Source organism: Nannospalax galili, unplaced genomic scaffold, assembly GCF_000622305.1.
Source record: "Nannospalax galili isolate Female #2095 unplaced genomic scaffold, S.galili_v1.0 scaffold610, whole genome shotgun sequence".
Lineage (NCBI taxonomy): Eukaryota > Metazoa > Chordata > Mammalia > Rodentia > Spalacidae > Nannospalax > Nannospalax galili.
Window position 1 is genome coordinate 377,912 of NW_008329141.1, and position 22,741 is coordinate 400,652.

Below are 22,741 nucleotides of genomic sequence, written 5' to 3' on the forward strand. Positions count from 1 at the left end.
CTTACCATCATTTGTGGTGTTCACAAAATATAGTTCCGGAAGTCCAAGTGGGGATATAAAAACTGGATAGAATTCATCTTTGAATTTAATATTGGGTCCTTAAGGGAAAACACACACACAAAGCAATTATGAAAATGAAAACAATGGATGCTAATAACTGTCACCAATACGGCAGAGTGAAGATTACATACAACTTATTTGCAAAACAAAAGAACAAAACATTCTAAAGGAGCCTATGCATCAGTAATAGAAATGTGTTATATGTTAAACTTCTGAAGAGTTTAAGGAAAGACATGGATGCTTACTGTGCTGGTTACTTTTAATTGTCAACGTGACATAACCTAGGATCACCTGGGAAGAGGGTTTCAATTGGAAAACGGGCATGTTTGTGGGAGAGTCTCTTGGCTGTTAACTGACCCAGCCCAGGGTGGGCAGCACCATTCCCTAGGCAGGGGTCCTGAACTGTATACTAATGAAGAATGCTGGCTGAGCATAAGTAAAGCAAGAAAGCAAGGATACATATAATCTCTCTGATTTTGATTATGGCTGTGGTGGACCAACTGTTCAAGTTCCTGCCACTGTGGCTCCCTGCTGTGATGGAAACCAGAACTGTAAGTCAAATATGCCCTTTCTTCCTCACCTTGCTTTTTGTCAGGGTATTTTATCACAGCAACAGAAGTGAAACTAGAGCACTTAGATTACCTGACTCAAACTAAATAACACGTAACAACACCTACCCACTGTGGTGTTCCCCATGACAAGTGGGGCTTTGGGGTAACTGGCTTTCAGTTCCAGAAGGTCCTTCAAGGTCGCAGGCATGATCCAGGTGGTCCTCTCCCCTTGGAATGTCAGCCTCCGCTTATTTGGGTCTTCTGCCATTCGCTGCAGAGAAGCAAAGCCAGCATGCTTTGTGGGTGTCCAAATGGTCTGCTGGTCATTTTAGTTCTCTGAGGAGATCTAACTTATAGGGATCAGGAAAGAGTGGACTACAACTGCCAGATGGATGAGAGCCCATGAGCACTGATGAATAAACATGCTAGGTGCCCTCAAGGACTGGACATAGAGGAGCCCAAATTCTCTCTATTCTTATGAAGTGAGTATATGATGAGGCACATGGGATACTGGAGTGTCTTAATCTGGACTTAGAATGTTAAGCTTCTTGTTCTAGTTCTGCCCTACCATTGTATCGGGGGTCTTAAAGAGTCAGAATTTCCACAGGAAATTCCATGCCAGGCCTGCAACTAGGCCGCAGCCTTGGATCCAGAGGAAGAACTGGGCTCCCAGGAAAAGGCACACAATTCTGATAACTTATCTCACAGCAAAATCTACATAGGCACATTTCCTGGCTTTTGGGTCATCTTTTCTACAAATTGTAACATTGCCACAAGCAATGTAAATCCCTCTTCACAGTACTGGTGAAAATTGTAGGCAAATCCATTTCCTTTGATCAACCTGTCCTGGCTTTTCTATAAAGCAGTGAGAAATAGATTGGAGATTCTGATAACACCCTGACTCAGAGCAGACTCATCTTGGAGCTTAAGACAAACACTGATTATAGGAAAATTTGTTCTTGAAAAATATCCCTTAAGTTTTTTTTTTTTTTTTTTTTTTTTTAAAAAACATTTATTTATTTGTGTATATGTGCATGTATGTGAGGGATTCAGGGATCAAATTCAGGTCAGGCTTGGTGGCAAGTGCCTTTACTTGCTGAGCCATCTTGCCAGACTGAAAAATCTCTCTTCAATTATTCAGCAGGTGTAGTATAAATAGATATTTTTTTTTACAACTGCATATGTCATGTATCTATATTTAGAGATATAATTTAAAAATACTGATTCATACCCAAGGTACTCAAGTTCTCACACACTGAGGGGTGCATGACACTGAGTCCTCTGAGAAGCCAGGGGAATTATCTCCCTCTTCCATGCTTTCTCCAGGGCACAGTCATGGAACAGGAGTGTGGGCATGCCACCTGACTTGTATTATTTCCCTTTTCTTTTTTCTCCTTCCTAAACTGAACCCGAGGTTAACTGTAAGAACAGTGCAATTTGATTGTTCTAAGTATCATTTTATTTTTACTTTACTGGTTTTGCAAACTGTCTTTAAGACAACTCACAGAGTGCTGTGTGACCTTGGGTGAGTCCTTTACATTCTGACCACAGGATCGTCACCTGAGATTCAGCCATAGTGTCTCTGAGGTCCTGGCAACATCACTCTTTCAGGATTTCGACTTTGATTGTGTATTGTGGAGCTAAACAAGTTCCTAAAAATGGGACATCGGTTCATTGGAAGTGGATGTACTTCCAACTTTTAGTATCTAGAGCTTGGTGGTCCCATAGTATATTTTCAATAAGTAAATAGCACAGTGTGTTATAAAACAACAAAAGCAAAGCAGCTTACGATCAGTTCAGGAGGAAATATAGGTTCCTGGGATGGATCGAAGGGCTGGAATTCATCTTCATTATACAGTTTGGTACACATCTTAACAAAACAAAACACAAATAGAATTTCAGAGTTACCGAGAGAGGTACAGGAATCTTCAGGCGTGAGAGTTCTGTGTCAGTGTCTTTTCCTGACACCCCTGATGCAAAATGAGGTGCCAGAGCTACAGGGAACCCTCTAATGGAATTCTCCCCCTACTCCCAGGACGTAGGATGGCAACCTTAGCACATTCATTGGGCTCTGGACTTGCTTTGGTGTCAGAAATTGAGTGTTAGACTTCTGTACTGAGTCTCCTGTATTGTTTGTGGGTATTTTTTAGTTTTTCAAAAACTTTATGTGTATGCTTTTGTCTGTGTGTGGATTTATGCATGTGAGTGCCAGTGCTCACAGAGGTCAGAGGTGTTGAATTCCTCCTGGAGCTAGAGTTGCAGGTGATTGTGAGCCACCTGCCATGGATGCTGGGAACCAAACCCAGGTCCTCTGTTAAAAGCATTGTACATGAGCCGTTTTTCCATTCCTATGAACATGAAGGTGCCTGTGGTGTCTAATCCTGAGCCTGTGAACTTGATAGGTTTGAGAATCCCCCAGGAGACAAACTCTGGGAATGTCTGTGAAGAAGCTTTTCAAGTGAGTTACTTGGGATGGGAAGACCTGCTCTGAATGCGAATGGCACCATTCCATGGGTCAGAGTTCTAGACCACACAAAAAGGAGACAATGAGCCAAACACTTGCGTTCATCTCTCTGCTTCCTGCATGCAGAGGCAATGTAATTAACTCTCTTGAGCTCCTTCTCCCATGCTTTCCCCTCCACAATGGACTGAACTATGACACAAATTCATTTATTTTGCCTTTTAATGACCAACAAGAATAGACTGAATACATTTAGATATATGTTAATGTTTTCTGAGTCAAACCTAGTTGAAGTAGAATAAACAGAAACCTACCTTTTCCTCTCTGCTCACAAAAGACCCCTCGTCTTGGTCCATGCAGCATTTTCCTGATCCTTTCATTTGGCACACAGTAGATTCCTTAGAAAGTAATGCAGTTTAAATCAACTTCATTCACTGGTTTTCAAAACATGCCACCTGGGGTCCTGAATATGTAACTTCCCAAGGGAGTGAGTGAGAAGTTGGTTTGTGGATTTTTCGCTGCTGTTCTTAGCCAAATGGAAGGAGGCTCCCCACTCCATTTGTGCTCAGTCTTGTTACTGATTCTCTAATTCCCACTTTGGGGTCAAAAGTAGGTAACAAGAGCTGGACATAGTGATGCATGCTTGTAATACCAGCACTTGAGAGGCAGAGGCAGGAAGATCAGAAATTCAAGGCCAGCCTTGAATTCATAGCAGGTATGAGGCCAGCCTGGGCTACATGAGACTCTATCTTAAAAAAATAAAAAACACACCAAATCAAAACAAACAAACAAACAAAAATGAAAAAAGAGAGGGGCCAGGGATGTAGATCTGTGGTATGGGCAAGCTGGCATTTAAAAAGTCCTGGATTAGATCCTCAGTACCATAAACAGAGGCAAACATAAGTACTATAAACAACAACAACAACAAAGGCAAACAACAGCAGCACTACTCTATCCCAAGTGCTTGAAAAGTTAGGTAACAATCTATCCCACTGAACGATTAGAGGAAAATACAGAAAGTATGTAACTATGCACACAGCAAGGACTTGCAAACTGTTACTCTCAGCTCAGGAGTTAAGAGTCTGTGGGGTCAGCCAGCTGAGGCTTCCCACTAGAAGTGAGACACATGAAGAGCAGCTATGCCATGGCCATCTGTGACAATTTGAAGCCACATTGCAGTTACGCCTTAACAAAAACCAGCCTGACTCTTAGCATCCATTTTAAGGCCAAGAATGGACCCGAACTACTGAGAACCTGTTCCTTCAGATTTCTCTTGGAACCATGCTCCAGAACAAGGCTCGTTTTTTGTTTTATTGAAAACATATCGAACATGAAGTGGGGAAGTAAAAGTTCAACCTTTATCTGAGGATTATGTCCCTTCTGATCCCTAGGCCTAGACCAATACATATACACACATATACACAGACAGACACACACACAATTGAAGTGAGATAAACACTGCTTACAGCACTTTGATACTTTGATAAATAAAACACATTCATACATTATTTCGAGTGGAGGGCAAGGAAGGTCATGCAGGACTAAGGCCATATGCTTAGGTCATAGGAGCAAAACAGGGCTCAGTGAGCTTGTCTACCTTATAAACAAGCTAAGAAGATTAAGTTTTCGGTTGTAAGATTAAGTAAAAGTCATTTATTCAGAGAATGTACATTTGTAAAAGTCATTCCTACAGTGAGCAACCCAAACAGATTGCTTTTCTTTATCATCAGAGTGACATTCCATGTATCTTTAATGATGCCTGGGAAGGTAACATGCCTTTAAATTTTTCTATATACAAATATAAATAAAGGAAAAGTGAGTTTATTTATATATTATTGAAGCCATTGTGCATTATTTGGAGGATTAAAAGCCCAAACCATTTAATCATAATTTTTAGGATATTTCATGTGGAACCAAAAGATAATGTTTTTGGCTTGAATGCATTTACTAGTTGCTGCAACCATCCTTCTTTTCCTTCCTCCTCCTCTTCTCCCCGCCCTCCTCCTCCTCCTCTTCTTCCTCCTAATTTTTCTAGTGTTTTAGTCAGACAAGGTCTCATACTGTAGCCCAGGCTGGCCTTGAGCTTGTGGCAATCCTCCTGCCTTAGCCTCCCAAGTTCTGGGATTACAAGTCCGAATCATAATGCCCAGGCTGCTTTTTTTTAAATGTGCAAACACTGCCGAAGGGCATGTGGCAATTTGGAGACACTGCTTCATATGTGAAATGAAGGAGGTCTGAGTCTAGTTCCTGGTTTAGCATGTACTGGCTCAGCTGAACTTATTTAATTGTAATAATAAAGACCATCCCAGACAGGTTGGTCACAGTTAATTATGAGACAAATTCCATACAGTGTCTGACACCCAAAACTGCTGACACAGGGGTAGTTGCCGTTTGAGCCTCTAAGGTCATTTCTACAGAGTCAATACGAGGTCTAGATATTACGCCCAGCATGACAGATGGGTAATATGAGTCTGTCTTTGTAGGTCAGAAAATGTAGAATATCGGTTGCTACTGACTCACTATAAACAATATCCTAGGAATTAAAATAAATTAGTCTGTATTTGTAAAGATTCCTGAAAACTTTCAGTAATAGCATAAAAATATGTTTCAAAGGTTTTTTTTTTTTGGTTGTTCATGTTTTTCAGGGTCTCATGTAGGCCAGGTTAGTCTGGAACTGCCTACATAGCCAAGGATGACCTTGAACTTCTGATCCTCCTCTCTCCACCTCCCAAATGCTAGGATTACAGGCATACCCCACCAGGCCTAGTTTATGTGGTGCTTGAACCCAGGACTACATGTATGCTAGGCAAGCTCTCTACCAACTGAGCTACATTCCCAGCTCATTGAAAGTTTTCTAGTACTTGGAATGAACTGGTATACTTTGAATTATTTTTGCTCAACAAGAATAATACAAAATTGATTTTTATCATGAAAAGTGGATCCTGAAAACCATATATTTGAAGACTACTTCCCCACATGCACCGAATCATTTTTTCTAACCTCTGTGGCTCCTCTGGTTCTCAGCTTTGGAAGTGACTTGGGTTCTCTGACCACTGCACTCTGTTGTCTGGTGGTTATGTCTGGCTATAACTGTGCAGTCTCTTTCTTGAAAGCTGTCCTTCTGTCCCCACTATGTCACACTGGCCATGGTCCTCATTCCCCTATGCATGGGATACTGCACTAGTGCTGCTTTCATTCCCCAGGTGCCTGCCCAGACTTATCTTTCCCACAGGCAGGTGCCAAGAATGTCTTTTAGAAATTCTGTGCTCCTTATGTTACTCCCGGCTCAGGAACAGACAACACTCATGTGCTAGTCATCATCGCATCCTGTTTTTAGTCCAAAACAGGATTCTTTCTTTCATTTTTCAAAACCCGAGTCACAACCCTCCCTCCCACCCCTGTTATCTGAGCCTCAAACATCTTTCTGTTTTTCTACTTCAGCTGGTATCATTCTTGTACTTTTCTGCAGTCCTTCCTCTGGCAATTCAGTTCCATCATTTCCTTTAGGATTTAATCATTGCTCCCTTTCTCAGTTCTGTTTTTTTTTTTTCTCTTCTTTCCCCTTAATTCTCTTCAGTCTATGTTCCTTCAAAGTTTTTGCATGTATATAGGATATATTAAGCTTTTAATTAAGCTTGTTCATGGTCTTGCTAGGTTGCCCAGGCTGCTCTTGGACTCACTCTGAAGAGCAGGCTGGCCTTGCACTTGTTATCCTTCCTCCTTAGCTTTCTGATTTGCTGGGATTGTATACCTGGGCCACAGGCTTGCTGTCTTTATTGTTTCTTCAATAGAGTTTATATTTCTTGGAGCTATAGACTAAATTCTATACTTCTTAGGAAAGGGTCCAATTTGAAGAAATAAACAAGATGCTAATGACTTCTTTGTAAAAATACAAATAGTGCTGGGTGTAGGGGCACAGGCCTTTAACCCCAGCACTCGGGAGGCAGAGGCAGGCAGATCTTTGTGAGATCAAGGCCAGCCTGGTCTACCTAGCAAGTTCCAGGAGCTCTGTGGCTACAGGGAGACCTTGTCTCAAAATGAACAACAACAACAAAAATAGTGTGCTGTTTAGAACTCATAGCGGCACAGGGCCCATCAATCTTACATCATGGATGCAGTAGAGACTCATGATACCCAGCTCCTCCCTGAGGAGCTCCAGTCAGTTAATGGTTGCTGGGAGAGGGAGTCAGAGTCCTCAGTGGTGTAGCCACTGGTGAGCTCCCCTGGCCCAAGTGAACAGCTCCACTGACTCACGTTCATGTAAGCAACCTGAATTCAATGCAGGGGAGGACTTGTTGGGAGGAAGAAGGGGTGGTTAGGCAGGAGTGAGAGAGGACAAGGGAGGTGAATTGGGGGGTATTGGCAAAGCACATTGTACACATGCATGAACCTGTGAAAGAATAAATAGTTACAAATAAAAATACAAAGAATGGGCATTTAACTACCTTCAGTGGTTAGGAAGGGCAATTAGGGTTATTTTAGAGACATTGAATAAAATAGATTATTTTACATAAAAGTTCACTACATTAAGTCAACAACAATATGTTTGTTGTTAAAACAAAAAAAAATATATTTAACTTACCCCACAGAAAGTTTTCCCACTTTCTACAATTGGTCGATATCCAGTACATCGGCACAAATTACCTGGTTAATAAGGAATGACATTTTAAAGTACAATTCAAAAATATATTGCTATCTAAATTTGAAATTTAGTAGCTAAATTTTAATTTGATCTCAAACCCAGCAAGATTCTTTGGAAAAAATGTTTTCCTTAGAGATATCCTTCAATTGGTTGGATGATTACAATTTTTCCCCTGAAATACTAGAGAAATCTTCATATTGTTTCCCCACCAACTGTTTCTGCCTTATGTCCTGCTTTTATCCTAAATGCAATTCTTGTCATCCCCATAATGACTTCATAGCCATGAGGTGAGCACTTTTTCTCTGCTAGGTGCTCCCATCATGATATGTTGCCTTACCACAGGCCCAAAGCAATAGAGCCAATAGACTGGAACCTCCAAACCTATGAGCCAAAATAAGCCTTTTCTCTTCACAAGTTAATTATCTCAGGTATTTTATCATAGTAATGGAAAGCTGACTAACACAGGGACTATTTTTCAAGGTCCCAGTCTCTGTTCTCTTGGGATATACCCCAGTCAGAGATACACCACTAATTGCCTGGGTCCTGCAACAGACCTGTTGTCAGTGTATGGGTCACTTATGGATGTACCTTAGTTCTCTTGTTGGATCATAATCTCACAAAGAAGCAAGATTGCCTCCAGAAAAGCACAGTTTGTATTTAGTAAATAGTTGGTATTGTTTTAGTCAGCCACATTTCCAAAATATGGTGGAAAGGTTGAGGGAAACCACAATCTTTAAAAAAATATGCAAATGTTGCAAACAGTATGAGTGATATTTATGAAGAGGTCTTAACATGGAGAGAAATTCTTATACTGTTAAAATCATACATAAAACATAAAATTGCACATAAGATAGTTGCAAATATTGAAACTAAACAATGCCTGTGCATTAAAGATGGAAAAATAGAAAAGTATTTGACAGTGATTGTTGGTGGGAGAATTATGTATAAGCTTTGCTTTGCCTTTGAATTTGGGGGGGCCTTCCTTCTTTTCTGTCTTACTTCTTTTTTTGAGACAGGGTGATCTCCCTGTAGCCCCACCTGACTAGAACTCACTATGTAGACTAGACTGGCCTTGATCTCACAGAGATCCACCTGTCTTTGACTCCTGAATAGTTAGAATAAAGGCAGAGGCTACCATGCCTGGTCCTTTGGGGCATTTTCTTAATAGAACGTACTATTTTTATATTAAAAAGTACATTTCAAATGATTAAGTTCCATTACAGTTTTAAAAATTCAGAAGTAATGTATATCTCTGGACTGGGCAGGTTTAAACACCTAGCAGAAAAATGTGTGGCGAGATGAAGCCAGTGAGTCATGAGGAAATGGACTATGGTTACATGCCTTCCTTTTTATTAGAACAAGGATGGCTTAGGAAGAAACCACACACACAGGAATGGCCACAGACTCCATGATATAGCCTTCTTCCTGCTAAGAGGTAAAGAAGAATCATAAGAGGCTGTGAATTTAGAATTTGTCCTTTGAGTGACAAGGAGATAAATATAGAACACAATTACAAGGCAGGATATAGAAATATTTGAGAGTCAATAAGTACTTCCTGGTACAATGAGAGATTAAGCAAACATTGATGTCTACCATGAGCCCCATTTTTTTGTTTTGTTTTGTTTCATGCCACATAATCTATCATAGGCTTACAACACTGTTAAAGAATCCCAAAGGAGGAAGTGGCTGCTGGTAGGTTGCTTATGCCCTAGTGGATGGCTCCACACCCATGTGCATGTGGATAGCACTAACTGTACTCAATGGGTTATTAATACCAGTTAAAAAAAAAAAGACATGAAGTTGGGAAGGAGAAAGGATGGGGGGTTAGAGGAAAGTAGTGGTGAAGGGATATGATTAATATATATTACATAAAGCTTTCAAAGACTAGAAATATTACTGAAAAGAAAAGAAAAAAGAAAAAGATTTGGCATATCTATGTTTTGCAATAATATACAGTCAATAAAAATTAAATATCTTTGAAGCCAGGCATAGTGGCACTCACCTATAATCCCAGAATTCTGGAGGCAGAGGCAGGAAGATCTCTGTGAGATTGAGGCCTGCCTAGTCTACATAGTGAGTTCCAGGTCAGCTGGGGCTACAGTGAGACCCTGCCTCAAAAAAAATGGACGAATATATATCTTCGAAAAAAGAGCCCCAAAGGAAAGATAATTGCACCAATTGCAGAATTTCTTCCAATTCTAAGGGAAAAAAGATGGAAATTCAAAAATTTTATTCCCTTAGTCTTGAAGGGAATAGATTAAATTAAGTGAATCTATGACTCAGGCAGTTGTTGGTTTTATGTTATGCGCCCACACTAATTATGTTATTAATAATATTTTTACTGATTCTTTAAGAACTTCATACATTGTATTTTGATCATATTCAGACCCCCCATCTTCTCACAGACCCACTCTTCCTCCCTACTTCCCAGATAATTGCATTTCCTTGAACTTTATTGTGTGTTATTGCTTTTCTTAGACTACGAATATGAATGTTGTCAGTGTGACTAACATTTGTAATTCTAGAAGAAGCACAGGTAAATGGACTGTGAACCAAAATATACTCCAGTTCTCTTCACTTAGAATAAGATGAACTATCTCATGCAATTAGAGCTCTCTTTCTCACACACACTCTCTCTTCTCAGCCCCCTCCACTGCTAAGGCTCCTACCTGGGGCCAGCACTCTGCCACTCATACCATCTTTTTCTTACTGGCTGTTACGTGAATTACAGGAATAGACTCTAGAAGGAAATGCTCCACTTCTTTAAGATTCCCTGCACAGACTTAAACAAACCAACCAAAATGGTAAATTCCAAGGCCTCTGATTTTCAAAGCTTTTGATACCTCATTAGCTGCTCATTATTTCACTGAGAAAAAGATTACTGATTGCTTAATCCATTCAGCCTTCATTAACGTTATAATTGAAACTATAGACCAAAGTAGTTAATCAGAAACTGAAATTGTTGAGGAAGAAGCTATTGAGGAATAAGAGAAAATATTAAGGAATAGTGATATGCCAATTCTAATAACATTTAAATTTAATTTTTACTTAGGCCTTTTCTGCATTTTTTCATCATAACTGAGTTTTTGTCCAGGTCTGTTCATTGAAAGAGATAGGGATCTTTCCTATAATTTCTAGGAGTTTGTATTAATAGCTCTCACTTAATAACGGGTCATCTTGAAACTAGGTAGATTTGTGCTAGAAAACTACATTTGATAACATGCCCTTTGGATATAAAATAGGATTTGTCACTTAAATTTGTAGCTATTTTTCCACAGGAGACTGAACAGCTTGCTCACTGTTTGCTTATGATAACTAATTGCTTATGAGCTTCCAGATCTCATAATGAACCAGTCGGTATACAAAGATGTATGGTACCTGAAAGTCTGTCCTTTTTGTAAGATTTACCTTAGTAAGCAGTGCTAATGAGTGATTCAGACAGATTAATTGAAAAGCAAACAATAAAATCTTGTTCTTCCAACCTCCATTTCCACAATTGGAGAAGAGTGTGTTAAGAGTCTCAGCGTCAGCCTATTTAAACACATTTTCAGAATAAACAAAGGGCTTCAGTGAAGAAAAAATTCCCGTGATAATACCAGTATTGCCCTGGCTCCCAGTTGCTACCCTAAAGAAGACACTTCCAAACGGGGGGGGGGGGGGGGGGGTCCATCTTTAGTTCCCTGAGGATTTCCTGTCCTGTGCCCTGACTTACCTCCCAGAGCTTCAGTGATCTGTTCAGGCGTCGGTTCAGGGTGGTTCCTGAGCAGTGTGTAGATGGACATCACCATCCCGGGACTGCAGAATCCACACTGTGTGCCATGACACTTGGCAAGCCGTTCCTGAGGGATACACGTACACCATCAGTACATTCTTTAGTTCCCTGAGGATTTCCTGTCCTGTGCCCTGACTTACCTCCAAGAGCTTCAGTGATCTGTTCAGGCGTCGGTTCAGGGTGGTTCCTGAGCAGTGTGTAGATGGACATCACCATCCCGGGACTGCAGAATCCACACTGTGTGCCATGACACTTGGCAAGCCGTTCCTGAGGGATACACGTACACCATCAGTACATTAGACTTCTGGCTTCCTGTCTTGCACTCCATCTAGCAGTACAGCGATCAGATTTACTTTTCTGAAAGTAACTACAATATAAAAATTGCCGGGTGTGGTGGCCCATGCCTTTAATCCCAGCGCTCGGGAGGCAGAGGCAGGGGAATCTCATTGAATTTGAGGTCAGCCTGGTCTCCATAGAGAAGGCCAGCTGTGGCTACAGGGAGACTCCGTCTTACACACACACACACACACACACACACACACAGAGGGAAAAAATCAGCGCCTAGTAGACCTACTTCCCTCCCTCCTTCCCCCCTCTCTTTCTTCCTTTCTCTTTCTTTCTTTCTTTCTTTCTTTCTTTCTTTCTTTAGTGTGTGCTGGAATGATGGTGTGCACCACTACACCTGGATTTATATTTTTAACTGATATATTTTAAAAAGTCAGTTGTACATGTTTGCAGGGTATCCCTTTCTTTCTTTCTTTCTTTCTTTCTTTCTTTCTTTCTTTCTTTCTTTCTTTCTTTCTTTATCTCTCTTTTCCTTTTTGTTTTATTGAGACAGGGTCTCTCTGTAGCCCCAGCTAGGCTGGAACTCACTATGTAGGTAGACCAGTCTGGCCTTGATCTCATAGAGATCCACCTGTATCTGCCTCCTGAATGCTGGGACTAAAGGCCTGGGCCACAAACGTGGCAGCACTTTATTTCTTGAAGTCAGATGCATGCTATTTTTCTCTCAAGAAAAGCCAAATAGCAAATATTAAGATACTTCTCATGGGGCTAAAGAGATAGTTCAGTGGTTAAGAGCACTGGCTGCTCTTGCAGAGGACCCAGGTTTGGTTCCCAGCACCCATGTGGTGGCTAACACCTTCTATAACTCCAGTTCCAGGGGATCTGATGCCCTCTTCTGATCTCCGAGGGCACTGAACAACACAGGGATATTTACATATATGCAGACAATGTCCACATACTCATAAAACAAAGTAGAATAAAATAATAAATAAAATGTTGAAAAAATAAAATATTTTTAAAAAGATACTTCTCACTAGACCTTGTTTCGTTATCTGTGAAATGGGATGTGTAATTTAGAGAAACAAATTGGCATGGAGTCATTCTCAGGTGAGACTCAGTCTTCCTGAAACTCCTTTATTTTGTCACTTTGGATGATTTATTTGACTTTTCTTCCTCTTTAGAATGAGGGTAATAATGGTGTACTTTACAGAATGGTTACGAATGAAAGAATGTGTGTGAGTCATTCAGCAGTCTTTGCAAAGGCATTTTCAGGCTCTTTCCATATATTAGAGAATTCTCCATGGATTATCTATACATTTTGAAAGTTAACTTTTATTTCATATTGCTAGGCTAGTCACATTTAATTTATGCTCTTTCTGTGTCATACAATGACAAAAACCACAACGATGAAAAGAGGGAGAAATGGCATTTTGTCTGCTCCTGTAGAAACCCTACGCCAGGAGCTGCAGATGGAAGCCGGAACTGTCAGTCCTGTGTGCCTCTCACAGGTACCACCCATCAGCTTCAGTTTCAAGTGTTTTCAAATAAACACTTTTTCAAACCACATGATTTCTAAAATGAAAGCCAAATACTTTTTCTGTGGCTTAAGTGAAAGGACAAATGTCATTCTAGTCCTAGGGGACAATAGGGCTGTTTATTGCTAGATGGCAATTACTTCTGGAAACTAGACTGGAAAAATGTGCTAGCGCATGTTTAACAACTGGCTCTCTTGAGGAGGGGAGAGCCTTGATGTGTATCTTCTTTTTCAATGTTCATTGTACAAATGCCACCAGTACCACAGCCAATATAATTTATATATCTCAAGGAATTTGAAGTGTGCATAGTTTAATTTAATAATGGTTATGTTTAAGGACTAACAAATCCATTAAATTTAGTAATGGGCTTTTACAAGCCAGGGCAAGCCTGCTCCCGGGCACTACTGAACGAATCTGTCATGTATCCTGTTAAGATTTGGGAAGAATGCATCTACCAAGCACAGCAGGAAATGCTTGCATAATTAAGTGCTGAGAGGCAAATGTGGGCTAAGATCTTCAACAGAACACAGTCATTTGACTGAAAGCAAAGTTCTATTAACAGGTAACAAGCTGTCAGCAAAAACTGTGTTCCAGCTACAGCCTTTCCAGAGGAGTCTCAAGGGAAAACTCATCTTTTTTTTCTTTTTTTTTCTATACACTGCCTTTAAAATTCATCGAGCAGAAATTCCTTCTCTGCTACACAAAAATAACATTGCCATTTTTAAAATAGTCCTTTAAACTTAGGTAGTCACCTTGTTATTTTAGCTGCGTTTTATTGTAGCAGATATTGGGATAGTATTTCTTGAGTTCTTACACATAGTTGGAATCTCTATCAGAGTTCTATAAGTTTAAGTGTGAGGAAAGAGGAAGTTTATTTTCTATAAACATCTAATTTCCTATCTCATTTCTTCTTGTGTCAGCCTGGACTTGATTTCCTTTGGTTGATGGCAAGATGGAGCTGAGAAGTTCTCTTGGGGTTAAGACGTTTTTAAAAACAATGATAACATCTTGAAGAGACCTGGGAAAAAGATCTCTAGCTATGAAGCATGGAATCTTACAAAACAAGGTTATAAAAGCATAAAGGATTTCAAGCTTGGAGACCTCATGGGGATACATCAGACTATGGGCGATGCCTGTACCAGCATCTGGCCCCCACCACATGGTGCTCTTACCTGCACAGGATGAACCCTCTTTTTGATGCTTCCCACACCTTCCACGGTGGTGATGGCTGCTCCATGCAGAGAACAGATGGGCACCAGGCATGCTGTTGCTGGGTAGTGGCTGTGATGGGACTATGTAAAGAGAACACACTGGTATCTTGGGGAGTGGGTGACAAAATTTGTGGTGTTAGTTCAGTCCAGGAGAGTGATGTGTGTATTTCCCTGAACACAGAAAATGACCTATAGACCACAGACATCTGGTCGTACCCAAGAAAGGACTTACTTCTGGCTGGTGGAGAAGGGCAGAGAAGAAGGGAAAACAAAGGAATGCTTTCATGTTGGATTTCTAAGACACCTTCACTTGTCTCATTCTCATTTTATTTTTTTCCTCTTTCTAGGTAGGTGAGGAAGTATTATGTTTGAATATGAAATGTCCCTCATAGGCTCACGCTTTGAACACTTGTTCCCCGGCTGTTGGTACTATATTATGGGGCTGTGGAGCTTTAGGTGCTGGGGCCTGGGGTATGTCTGGGGAACACGCCTTTGAAGGTGCCAGCCAGGCCTCTAGCTTCCTCTGTGGTCTCTGCTTCCTGGTTCATCATGAAGTGAACAACCTTGCCTCAAGCTCCCCTTGCCATGGGCAGAGCTGCTCATCCATGCCTTCCCTGCTCTGAAACCCCGAGCCACAATAAATTTTCTTTCCTTTAGTTGTTTCTGGCAGGCATCTTTGTTACAGTCATGGAAAAAGTAATGATTCCAGGAGGCCAGGGCATGATGGATTTGACTTATATAAGTGTGTATGTGTGATATTGTGTAGTGTATGTGTGTGCCTGTGTGGGCACACAGAGGCCGGAGGAGGGTTTTGGGAGTCCTGCACTATCATTTTTTTGCATTATTCCCTTGAGACAAGGTCTCTTACTGAACTTGGACCTAGGCTGGAGGCCATCAAGTCCCAGCAATCTCATCTCTGTCTCCCATAGCACTGGGGTTTCAGGCATACAACCACTCTTAGATTTTTACATGGGTTCTGGGGATTTGAACTCAGGTCCTCATGCTTGTGCAGCAAGCTCTCTTAACTGCTGAGCCTTCCCCAGCTTCCTTCTTCCTTCTTTTCTCTTTTTCTTTCTCTCTTCATTTCTTTTTTTCCTTTAGGAATTTCAAATAATGTATTTTGATCATATTCAACCCCTCACCCCATCTCTTCTCAGAGCCACCACATCTGCCTACCCCCTGACTTTGTGTCCTCCTTTTCAAAAAAGTCCACTGAGTCCAATCTGTCTTCCCAAAATGGTCTTGGGTGTGGGTCCATCTCCTGGAGCACGCTCAACCTACCTGGGGTCACACCTTCAAAGAAAACTGACTCTCACTCTCCCAGCAGCTATCAGTTGCTAATATCCTCTCAGCTATGGGTGGGGCTTCTTGCCCACTGCCCCTCTCCATGCTGGGATTTTGTCTGGTTTGAGCTTGTGCAGGTCTTGTACATGCTGTCACAAGCACTGTGGGTCCATATGTGCTACTGTCCTGTTGTGTCTAGAAAACAGTGTTTTGTTACAGTCATCTGTCACCCCTAGCTCTTACGTTGTTTCTACTCCCTCTTCCACAATGCACCCTAAACCTTTAGCGGAGGGATATGATATAGATGTTCCATTTAGGGCTTTTCCCTTTCCCTCCTTCTTCCCTTTCTCCTTCCCTCCCTTCTTTCTCCTTCTCTCTCTCCCCCTTCCTTCCTTCCTTCCTTCCTTCCTTCCTTCCTTCCTTCCTTCCTTCCTTCCTTGCTTGATGGGGTTTCATGTAGTCCAGACTGGTCTCAAACTCACTATGTAGCTCAAGATGGCCTTGAACTCCTGATCTTCCTGCTTCAGCCTCCCAAGTGCTGGGATTACAGGTATGTATCACCGTATCTGGCTTATGGCTAAGTTTAAAAAGCAATTTTTATGGCCTTGTCCTGACCATCTCGCCTACCCTTGTGTCTACTTTAGTGGCATGGCTGGTGTTGTTAGTGACAGAGTCTTTCTAGTTAGGAATGGTGTCTAGACATTAATAGTCAAATTTGGCTGCTTATCCCTTCTCAATCTATGTCCTATTGTCTTTTCAGTTGAGGGAGAGTGTCTCTTTCCTTGGAGATGTTTCTCCTACCCAGGCTGATTTTTCTGAAAAGAGATCAAGTGCTATTCCTGGTTCTACTGTCTCACTGAATTATCAAAGCAGTAGCCATAGAGCTGACTGGAAAGAGACCTTGGAAGAGTCCTTGTATTTGGAGCTAGGATGGACCTCAGTCCTCATCCCAGAAATAGAAGCATGAATGGCCCTTACCCCAGCCTGAGGGCATCTATACCCACATCAGTATTCCCTCCATTCAAGGCCCAGGAGATGAATAGACCTCTCTCATCCTCTGTGCTCTGGACTCTGTTTACTCAGCTGTCCACACAGACTCCCCATCACCAACTGTCTTAATTACCTCCTTTATCTTGCTTAGAAGTAAAGTCAAGTGTGAAATCCAAAACCTGTTGTTTTGAAACCAACAAAAGGCCTTGTGAGACGGCTCAGTGGGTAAAGGCATTTGCTGGCAAGCTTAATGACCTGGGTTCAATCCCTGAGACCCATATGGTGGAAAGCTTCCCCAAACTCTCTTTCTCTCTTTCCTCTCTCTCACACACACAAAATAAAGATATGAGATATAATAAAGTAGAAAAATCCTTTAAAAAACAACAAAAATCCCAGCATTGGTCTGTCCTTTTAAAAATTTTATATAATATATATTATCATACGGTAATTATATTTTCCTTTCTTGGTCAAGTTTCTTCAAAAACTGTCTAAAACTTCCTTGCCTTCCAGTGACTCTGGACCACATCCTGGTATTTCACACTAGTGAGCTACCTTCTAGAACTACTCTGGACCACATCCTGGTATTTCATACTAGTGAACTACCTTCTAGAATTTTCTCCTCTTTATATTCTTCCTTCAGCTCCGGGTAGTCCTTTTTGGTCTCTTTGGTGGGGCTTCTTCCTTGCCCATTCCTCTTCTGTTTTCTGACAGGGCCTTATGCTTCTGTGTTCTCCTACAGCTCCTGCTTCCTTACACATGGTCTGGTTGAACACCTGAATTCACCACTAAATGGCTCATGAAACCTTGAGCAAATTATTTCACTTTCTTTGCCCCTCTCTCTTTCTTCTCTTGATTTAAATATGGGCAATAGTCATGCCTTTCTTGAAGCTGTTTGGGGAACTATATATGATAATATTTGCAAGTAATTTTGAACAATGCATGGTATGTAATAAGCATTTAGTAAAAGCTAGTGATGTCTATCAGTATGCTATTATTTATGTTAACAACATCCAATAAGTTGTAGCTCCTGGTGAGAGCTCTTCTCTAAGCATCAAAACTGTGTATGTAAACACCTGTTGTACAATCCCCTGTAGGTATTTCCTAATTACCCTAAATGTCTTGTGTCCCTAGGTAACCATACCAATGCCCCCCACCCCCTTGACTTTTCCTCTTCCAAGTTCTACAGTTTGTGAGTGCCACCACCCAATCACCCAAGGCAGAACCTTGGCAATCACACCAAATAACTCCTCCTCCACCTCCACATTCAGTCAGAGGACATATTTGTATTTTCAGGTCAAAGTTATGTTCTTTTAATCATGCAGCTTGTCTTGAGGAATCACATCTTTCGGGGTAAAGACTTCTTCAGCATGTATGCCAAGACCTAAAGCTCACCAAGACTCTATAGAGCTGCTTTATATCAGCCATTCTTGCAGACACTTACTCTTGAAATCTCGTGTTCAGAAGCAAAGACTGTTTTATAGCAACAGAAAACAGAGTTCTGAGAGCTCAGCACACAGGATGAATGAGACCTGCTGGGCAGAACATCTGTAGGAAAAGATCTGGAGGCAGTGCGAGCATGTTAGACACTTGGAGACAGGAGGGAGAGGTACACAGTTACCAGGAAATTCCCTCACCCTTCCCTGATGTGCCTAGAGCATGGCCAGGCCAAGTATAAAGGATACTGGATCTTCTTGCTCTTGGGGTCGTATCTTGACACCATCACCGTACAGGCTCCGCAGCCTCCTCCTCCACAGCCATATTTAGTGCCTGTGAGGCGTACTGGAAAGAGGGGAGTCAAGGAAAAGGGAACTCAGGCGGCTTGAGTTGTCCATTTCTCTCCCTTGGACGCTGATAGTAAGCAACATGTTTTCTGGAGTCTTGTATCAAATTGGTCACAGCTGCTTGTTTAGAGAGATGGATCAATTTGTTGCTTATACATGAACTCATTGGCAAGGAGGAATCATTAGAGATCCATACATACTTCCTGAAAATGTTGGGTCCAGGGGCATTTCTAAATATAAAAATTTCTACCTCAATTAGAAAGATAATGAGGTGTTATGTTGGGGATTTAGCTCAGTGGTAGAGTGATTGTCTAGCATTCCTGAAGCCTTGGGTGTTATTCCCAGCACTGTGAAGCAAAACTAAGCAAGACTAAAGAATCAACAGGATGCTGGGTGTTGAGATTTCTACTTGTTATTATCAGAACTTAGGAGACTGTGGCTGGAGGAATCCTGGGAATTTGAGGCTGGCCTGGGTAACATAGGAAGCTCTAGGCTAGCCTGGACTACACAATGAGACCCTGCTTCTCAGGAACAAAAAACAAAAAATAAGAAAGGTGATGATATGCATTCTCAGTGGGTTGAGGGCAGTGCCTTGTGGTTAAGTGCACTGATACTTCTGCAGTGGAGCATGTGCATATTTGCTGAGAAAGATACACAAAGCTTATTCTTATGGGATTAGAAAACATTAATTTAAAGGTTGGAAATATAGCACAGCATTAGAGCATTTGCCTAGTAGGCATGCAGCCCTGGGTTCAAGCCTTAGTTCTACAAGTAACAATAGTGATATTAATCATGACTCTTGTCAGTACTTCCAACAATTGCTGTATATCTTTTCCCATGTAAGATACTGGCATATTTTCTCAAGGAGAGAACAAATAATGTATGCAAATCTCTGCTTTACATGTATCCAGGAATCTGTCAGAGTTGGCCTGGGGCCTTTCCTGAGTGAAAGGATTTCATGGGTGGACTCATAATTGGCCTGGGCAGAGGTTAAGAGTAATTTTGTTCTTTTCAATTGTTGCACTTGATAAGCTGTTGAAGATCCAGGATACTCCCAGTTTCAGGAATAACCAGCTGAGAAGTTCTTTGCTGCTGCCTTGGCACACCCCACTTTGTTCTCTAGTTGCTTGTCTGAGTCAGCTAAGGCATCTCAGGGCTTATTGCTGCTAGGGCCAGTGGAGCTTTCTACCTCAGGGCAGAGGGCTAAAAGCAGTGTGGGTCAGACTCACTTAAAGTGCTCCACTGACTAGGGCTGGAAAGGTAAAGAATCTTTCGTTCCTGCTTTTAGTGTCCTGAATTTCCAAATCAAGGTAGCCCAGTGCTACCTGGCTTAAAGATGGAGCTGAATCTTTGCTTTGTCAGAACTTAAAGCAACCCTGCACTGTGCATTTTAAAGCCGACCTGAATGAAAAGTAGAAAACTGATTCCTCTAAACTTCTGGCCCTCTGGACATCTACCAGCTGTTTCAAGACCCACCCTCTGCCCTCACTAGAGAGTCCTGACTGGTTCCTCCCAAATTCTACCAGCTCATCTTGAGGCCCATCAGTAGGCAGGATTGACAGATGTAGGACCCTCAGTTAAATCTGAATTTCAGATAAATAACTGATAATGGTTTGGGATATGCATGTTTTATGCAATCTCAAATCTAACTAGGTATGCTTTATTTTTATAAATCCTAAATAAATACAGAAATGTTACCTGGGATGAGTATAAACAATACATCTAAGTTTGGTTTTTGGTCCTTTACATCAAAGATCTTCCTCACTGGCCCCAAGATACATATCCCACTGTGTACCTAGAAGATGAGCAGCCAATAGGTAAAGGAAATGTGCTCACAGAGCCAGACCTGGTCCTTTGCTTTAAGGGTCTCATTGCTTATCTCCTTTATTTCCTGTCACATCTTTCCATCCTTGCCTTCAGGTCTTACATCTGCCGGTATAAACCCATTTCAGGTTCTTAAGAGCACTATATTCATTTTCCTTTGGCTCCTGTGCTGTTGACTGGAACATCTTTGATCCCAAAATTTCAGTTTCCCCTGAAAAATCTTACTCAGCCCCCATCTATCCCCCTTTCTCTCTCCATGCCTGGCAGTGCACTCTTCCCTGTGCTCCACAGCACGGCTTCCATTAGACCTCCTCTGTGTGCCTTTTTAAGGCTATCTCCACGGTTACTTGGGAATCTGCACTTCAGGTTGTTCCTAGTGTAGACACATGCCTTCATTTTAGGAGTTTAGAGAATGTATGGAGAAATGTGTGTGAAGTTTAGACATGATTTTAGAGGAAAGGGAGTGGTAGGGTTTGTTGAACAATGGTAAGATTTTTGAAGTGGGGCATTTGGAGATGGTGGGACTGGGAGGAGGATTTGGGCTATCTGGATTGTGAGAGGAATAGGGACATTAGGAGATAGTACTCATCAGAGGGGTCAAATGATGGTGTAGGAAACCAGGGTCTAAGGGTTAAGTAGAGCTATATTATGGATAGAAAAATCAGGCATCAGGTACAGAATATTTTTCAGATAATTTTGTCAAGATAAGAACCAGGATGCAATGAAGCGGTGTTTTTACAAGTGCTTATTGTGAGGCAGAGAGACAGGAGACAGGATAGCATTGTTTTGACATCACTGGATCCCTACAGTCTGATAATAATGCTGTGTGTGTGTATGTGTGTATGTGTGTGTGTGTGTGTGTGTGTGCACGCATATGGGGGCCAGAGGACAACTTTGGGTGTTGGTACCATCCACCATTTTTTTTTTTTTTTTTGAGGCAGGTCTCTCATTGGTCTGGAAATGGTCAAGCAGGCTAGGCAGGCTGGCCAGTGAGCACTAGGAATCTGCTTGTTTCTGCCTCCTCAGTTCTTGGATTTTAAGTGTGCACCACCATTCCTGGCTTTTTTTATGTGGATCTTGGGGGACTGATTCATGTCCTTGTACTTACAAGATAAGCACATTACTAACTGAGCTATTTCCTCAGCCCCAGTGAGTACACATTTTAAAGTTCTTATTTTAAAGTCTCCCAGAAAGTTGCAAAATAAGATAGACAGTTTTGTATTTTCATTACCCAGCATTTCCCAACTGATGACATCCACATATATATGACATTAAAATGAAGAACTTGGGCCAGCAAGATGGCTCAGTGGGTAAAAGTGCCTGCTGTTAAGCCTAATGACCTGAATTTGATCCCTGGGACTCACTCACATGGTGGCAGGAAAGAACCAACTCCCACAAGTTGTCCTCTGACTTCTACACTTGTGCCTTGATGCATCCCTCCCCCCACATAAATAAATGCAAAACCATTTTTTTAAACCCAGGAACTTGGCATTGATACTATATTGATAACTGAAGTATTGAACTTATACAGATTTGACCTGTGACATACGTATTTATATACATATGTGTATACTTCTATACAATCTTATATAAAGATTTGCATAACCACAGCCACAATCACTACTTATTGGTAGTCCTTTATAGCTGCTCTCAAACATAAGAAATTCTTCATGAAAAACTATTTACTGAAGTCTAATGAGAGTTTTGGAGGAGTAGGAAGTCAAGCTGAGAGATAGAGAAAATAATAAAAAGTCAGAGGTGGGGCCGGTGTGGTGGTGCACACCTTTAATCCCAGCACTCAGGAAGCAGAGGTAGGCAGATCTCTGTGAGTTCGAGGCCAGCCTGGTCTCCATAGCAAATCCAGGCCAGCTGTGGCTACAGGGAGGCCCTGTCTCAAAAAGACCAAAAAAAAATTGTGAGATGGCTCAGCGGTTAAGAACACTGGTTGTTCTTGCAGAAGACCTGGGTTTGAATCTCAGCACCCAGCACCCACCTAACAACTGTCAGTAACTCCAGTCCCAGAGGATCCAACAGCCTCTTCTGTCCTCCATGGGCATTGCACGACACGGGTGCACTTACCTACATGCAGGCAATACATGCATACATACACATAAAATAAAAATAATAAATAAAATTAAAAAAGAAGTTTTTAAAAAAAGACCAAAAAAAAAAAAAGTCAGAGGAGGAAATCTAAGTATATTAGTTATACTTCAGAATTTTGAAATACGTTTATAAAACTTTGTTTGCTCTGAAAAGGATTGTGCAAGGGTGTAGGACAAGTCATCAGACAGTCTTGAGGCACCATTATCAGTGGCACATACCCTGAACACTTGGCTGGACACAAG

General features: G+C 41.4%; 1 protein-coding gene across 2 annotated transcripts in view; it reads right to left on the reverse strand.

Annotated features, from left to right (window-relative positions):
- The window catches only part of LOC103734373 (aldehyde oxidase 4), an 80,162-nt gene that overhangs the window by 53,684 nt on the left and 3,737 nt on the right, over positions 1–22,741 (reverse strand). For both annotated transcript variants that reach the window (XM_008833301.1, XM_008833292.1), the window contains exons 3-10: positions 18,474–18,570; positions 14,479–14,587; positions 11,627–11,753; positions 7,655–7,716; positions 3,387–3,470; positions 2,401–2,481; positions 738–882; positions 6–98 (exon numbers count right to left, since the gene is read on the reverse strand). In XM_008833301.1, the coding sequence (XP_008831523.1) occupies positions 6–98; positions 738–882; positions 2,401–2,481; positions 3,387–3,470; positions 7,655–7,716; positions 11,627–11,753; positions 14,479–14,587; positions 18,474–18,570 (798 nt within the window). The remainder of the gene's footprint in view (positions 1–5; positions 99–737; positions 883–2,400; positions 2,482–3,386; positions 3,471–7,654; positions 7,717–11,626; positions 11,754–14,478; positions 14,588–18,473; positions 18,571–22,741) is intronic.